The sequence below is a fragment of the Saccostrea cucullata genome, unplaced genomic scaffold (assembly GCF_032062105.1).
Source record: "Saccostrea cucullata isolate Sc308-1 unplaced genomic scaffold, CSIRO_AGI_Scuc_v1 ctg794, whole genome shotgun sequence".
Taxonomy (NCBI): Eukaryota; Metazoa; Mollusca; class Bivalvia; order Ostreida; family Ostreidae; genus Saccostrea; species Saccostrea cuccullata.
The window spans coordinates 63,243-69,242 of NW_026929297.1; the positions used below are offsets into that span (position 1 = coordinate 63,243).

General features: G+C 30.1%; 1 protein-coding gene across 1 annotated transcript in view; it reads left to right on the forward strand.

Moving 5' to 3' along the window:
- The window catches only part of LOC134280365 (A-kinase anchor protein 9-like), a 66,786-nt gene extending 62,919 nt beyond the window's left edge, over positions 1-3,867 (forward strand). Inside the window, exons 49-50 of the mRNA XM_062762771.1 lie at positions 188-339; positions 2,329-3,867. Coding sequence (XP_062618755.1) covers positions 188-339; positions 2,329-2,363 — 187 coding nt within the window. The 3' untranslated portion in view covers positions 2,364-3,867. The remainder of the gene's footprint in view (positions 1-187; positions 340-2,328) is intronic.
- Positions 3,868-6,000: the final 2,133 nt, after the last annotated feature.

Genomic DNA, 6,000 nt, shown 5'->3' on the forward strand with positions numbered 1-6,000 from the left:
TACATGTAGTATTTTTTCTTTCTGTTAAATACATTTAGCATTAATTCGTATTGTTTAACCATTTTTATATTTACAATGTTAAGAAAGTGCAATACCAATACTTACATTACTTTTCAAAAAGTTGCATTATGATTAAGTAAAATAGTGGTAGAATCAAGCTACAGAAATGTACTTTTGCTTTTGACAGAAAAATTTTATCATCCACCATGTCCACCCCTTCTAAAAACACCACTGCCTCGCCGGTACGTCGAGTGAGAATATCAGAACCTGAATCTGTTCACGACGACTACATCAACCGACTAGAGAGTTTACAACAGAGACTCAGTAATATGGATTCAGGTGTGTCTAGGAACCCAGGTTCAAATCCTCTGATGGCTAACTGTTTTCTCACATATTTATAAAAAGGCTGATTCAAATCTTCTATAGTCTCAATATTTGCTTTTGTGTATAGAGATATATAATTTTTATTTTATGTACCATTTCATATCCTCTAAGGTGTTTACTGTTTGTTTAAAGCCGATGGTTCAAATCTGACTCATATTTAGATGTTGTAATGTTAGGAGCATCCAATATTTCATCCAAAAAAGATTGATAAAATTTTTAATTTATATCATTTTTGTCAATGATTTATTTAACTCCTTGAAATCATTTGCTTTGAAGCACAGTCTTATGATATGATAGAAATTATACTAAAACACGACAAAATCTGCAATTAATGCTTATGCTTTATGTATCGGCTTAAGATAAAGACAAGTTTCAACTGCTTGTATCTGAGATACATTGTACACATTTCTCCATTGAGGAGAATGGATTTACACTTGCATCTTTAAAATTCTACATGTACATTGAAAAGATACCATTGTAACAAATCATCTTTTTCATGTAATTAGTGCACGTGCACCAAGCACGATTTATTACCCCACAGATATTCATGATTTCCAGAAATATACACAACTTTATTTGAAGTCATCACACCAATCTTATTAAAATAAAATGTTAGATCCACTCCTATACTCACTGCTTTAACATCTTATAACATCAAGTAAAGGGTCACATCAGAGGTCAAATTCGGAAGAACTCAAGATTTCTTCGCTTCAAGATATATACAATGATTTTGCAGGTAATGATTTCATTGGTTGACAGAATTTGACCTCTGAGATGACCCTCAAGGGGATATTGTCAGATGTTAGTGTAGCAAGTATGGGAGTATCTAACGTCTAATTTTAATTACATTGCCATCACATGCATATAAAATAATTGATAATCAAGATAAAATGGTGTTGCACTTCTGATTTCATTGGAGCACTCATGCACCAATCACATTTAATTTATTTCTCTCACGACAGATGAAGAACATGTAGAAGACATTTTGTGATTCACATGTAAGCTCTGGTATTTTGGGGTCTGCTGGGAGTTTGATTCCTATGTATTTATACCTCTGTCTGTGATGTCCTCCAATCTATGTGCATCTGGTGCTTGTAAAGTTTTTGTGTGTACAGATTTTTGGTGTGATGTTATATGTTACTAACCTATGAAGTTTGATTAAAATTTCATCATTCATATTATCAAAATTGGTAGCACCTTATGTAGAACTGTTTTTTAAAAAATTTATAAGTAATATATTTTCAACATTTTTATTACACATCATGCTATACTTTATTTAATTATGCAGGATTCATAGTTCTGTGTCTATAACAATTGTTTTGAACTCATATCTTGCATACCATCAGATTACGAATGTTTTTTTATAAATATATTGCAAATAAAAAAAAATCATAGATTTTTTATTGCAGCAAGAAGCCTGTTTAGTGCTACACTTTCAGCAGTTTTAAAAGGCAGATAAACAAAATTTCAGTTAGATTATCAAACTTAAACAAATTGCAAAAATGGAAAAAATAAAGAAGTGGATTATAGTGGAACAAAAGGAAACCAGACTTTCCTGAATCAAAGGAATTCTTAAGTTATCTTTGAAAAATTCCGCATCACTAGCTTAATATCACTAATTACAATTTTGGGGGGGAATATTAGTACATTTATGGTTGGTAGCACTAGCTATATTATTATTAAGTTAGCAACATTTATAGCTTAGTATCAAGGCCGGGGTTTGGTTGTGGTGATATGGATTTAGTTTTGGTGATATGGAATTGGTTTTGAGGTTTGCTGTGATAAGTTATGCATATATGTATTTCAGGAATTGCATCTTCCAAAAAAAAAATATTGATCGATTAATCTTTTGATGAAGATTATACAGAATAATAATGAGTTGAACAGTTATGGATTCACACATTTAAATTTTTGAGTTAATATCTCCAATTTTAATTTTTACAGGTACACCAAAGTCAAGGTCGTATCCAAGGCGATAGTAACGGTTTTATACCAGAATTTCTCCAGCATATCTGTGATGTGATGTTGATGCCAAATAGCAGCATTTCAAAAAAAAATCCTGGAAGTGATGTCAAACAGCAAAAACATGTATCAATCAAACTGTTTTAGTGTCAATGTTGTGAAGCTGTGAGATATAAGATTTGTGTGTTGAGATGTCTCATGATATAAAAACCAAGCATATATTGTAACTGTTGAATGTTTTATAATTGTTCAAATGGGACCATTTAGAAAATAAATTCATGAATATTTTTCTTGTATGTTAAAACTGTGAAAGACATCCCTTAAAAGATAATTACATGTATATTTGAAAGTTCATTTCATGTTGGTCTTATTTTTATTTATTTACTTTTTTTATTATTTTTCCATTTTTAGAATGTTAAGTATATCTCTCTTCGTAACATCATTAAGTTTATGTAAAAAAAGAAAAGAAAATATAGCAATATTTTATGATATTACTCAAAGTAAGTGGTAAAGTGCTGAAATACAAGTGAAAATTATGTTTGTAATTTGTAATTCATTCATGTGGTATTAATTATTGTTGTTAGGTAGAATACACTGTATAAACTAGTCCAAATCAGCTGTGATTTTATATTCTGGTGAGGTAGATTTTTTAAAATACTGTTTACTTGATAATCATTGGAATAAATTTACAGCATTCTAACAACATGAATTTATATACAAGAGTCTGTACTGCCTATCAATTAGTTTTAAATTTAAAAGAGGAATATTCTAATTCATATCCAGTAAATATATTTTATTTGTCTATTGTTGTTTATTTAGCAAATCACAATTTTATATTGGATGTTATATAGATTTAAGGTATTTTTAATAAATTTTTGCTTCATTAGTACATAATGCAAAATACGATAGTGGATTTTTACACAATTTCACTATGTGTACATGTATTTTAGTAAATAAACACCAATCATCTATAAGACTAACAGCTTCTTTTATTTTTCAAAATTATATTACAATTGTTTATTTTAATAAAATATCATGGGTTAAAATTTTTTCACAGGTGAACAAAATAAAGTGATAAAATTTCCCCATATTCCATCACTGGAAAAGCTAAAAATGAATATTAAATTATACTACTTTCCTAAGGCTTTTGGGAATCAGTCTTAATTTAGAATTAAAGAGAATATATGAACTTGATGTTGGGCTTATTACATGTATCTGATATTTTAAATTATTTTAGCTTATTAAGCTGTCTCATAGTAATTATACTGGTAACAGAACTAATATGAACTTAATTACTTTCAGTATAACTGGGTCCATATTTCATTGACCATTCTTTTTGAACATTATATAGAAAACATGATAATTTTGCAATAAACACATGCCTTATTTATTGTAAACCCTGTCTGCAATTGATGTCATTTTAATTCAGTTGTGAATTTTTGTATGGACGTCTTTGGTGTATAATCTAGTGTATATAATTGTATGTTTGAATGCAGAATTGACAATTAAAATATCAAAATATATACCATACTCTGATTCGAATTGATTGTTTCTTTGCTATCAAGGGTTGAAGGAAAATGTCAAACTATTATTTAACAATAAACTATTAAAGGTGTATTGACGACGTTCTATCAATTACATGAAACAATATTTACTTAGTTCATTCCTACATTGATTCAATATATTACAGTGAACTCAGAGTGAAAGTTCATAAAGTCTAAATGCAGGAACGGCACAACATGGTGAGCACAACATTTCTTGACACAGTCACACTGATGATGGCCATGACAAAAAGAACGAGGGCACTTTTGATTGGCATTCGGTAGGAATCTGGGCGTAATTGAAAAGTGAAAATTCTATCGACATGTCACATGAAATTTTAACATTCTTTTTATTAATCGGGTTCCTGTCCAACAGGAAAGGAAAATATTTTACCAAAATTGAGCTTTAATTTGCTAAAAAATATCTTGAAAATAGGCCAGATCAGAATTTGGTACAAAATGGTACATTTTTATAAACACGTTTTTCTAAAATTTTTCTCTCTCTGGGTCTTCTCTCCATGATTTTGAAATGTCATTTGTGTGTATTTTAATTCAAAAAAACGAATATACCTTTTTAAAAAATGGAGAGAAGACACAGATACCACGAAAAACGAATTTTTCCCAAAAATATCCAAAAGTGTGAATGTGGTGTTTCTTTGTCCTTTTAAAATCGTTTGTATGTGTAAAGGGGCTATAGCTCAGTAAGTTGGGCTAACTGTTCATTGCACTGGAATTGAGAAGTTTTTGGTTCGAACCTGGCATGGGGCGTTATATTTTTTTCATGCCAACAACCATTTATTTTGTCAGTTCCATTTTATGTACTGATGTATTAAAATTTTGAATAAGATAAATTTTGTTTCAATTTGGTTCTCGATCGAAATCAATTCTAAATTATTTAATCTTCTATACTATATAATGTTTATTTTTTGTGAAACATTACTTTGTTATAGTACCCCCTAGGAAAAAACGGACAAAAATGTTACAAATGTTTCAAACTAAATAAAAAAAAACAACTATGGACTTGTGTGTTTGTAATATTTGACCATCTATGATGAGCCAACCAAACCATCGACATTTAACCCATAAATGTTTCGTACAAATGATTCCTGCAGATTACACGCCAAATGCGCCCATCTTCTTTGACCAAAAAATGATTATTTCGTAAAGAACGAGGGCGCTTTTGATTGGCATTCGGCAGGAATCTGGGCGTACTTGAAAAGTGAAAATTTTATCGACATGTCACATGAAAGAATCTGGGTGGATTAGGCGAGTCATATGCCAACGCAAGGGCAAGTGAAATATCGATTAAATAGAATCTTGCAAATTCAACTTTTTGTTAAATTTGGGAGTTATTTATAACCATATGCATACAGTAAAGATAAAACTTGAATCAAATTACATACAAATTAATTGTAATTAACCCACCAAAATGGTAATACGCTTTAGTAGCCGTAAAAATGATAGAAATGGAATGTTAAAACTGTGTTTTTCATATAGAGTGGGTGTTCGTACCATTGTTTTGTAAACAAATATTCAAAGGGTATGGAAGGATGTATCTCTCACCATTTTGAAAAAAATGGTACGAAGACCCACTCTATATAAAAGAGTTAGTTTACCTACTTAAACATGTTAAATTTCGCAACATATTCTCAAAAACTCAAAGTCCAGTTGTGCGTTTGCTTAATTTACATATAGAACTGTTTGCTATTTAAAAGAAAATGTCTGTGCGACTTCCTCATGTTCCTGGCTCAGTAGTCATAGCGGCGGAGTTGAAGCACCCAGTAACCTGTCGCGAGTGTTCTAATCATGATTTTTTAAATTTAGATGAACAATTTTTTTTTTTTTTTTTACAAAAAACAAAATGAATAGATAAGATGATGAATTTATTTACGGTCAATTAATGTTTTTCTTGTAGTAAACAAGTTTTCAAGCTACATGTGTATATAACATTTTAAATGCATTTAGTTCAAGACTACATCACACGATTAAAATGTAAACAAATTCAATCATGGGTAGCCAGCGCGATATGACTGTTCTGCATGTAAAAAACAGTTAAAAGGAAAGGTAAAGCGTACCATCTCCTAAACCCTGAAGACATACTTATTTGATAGAA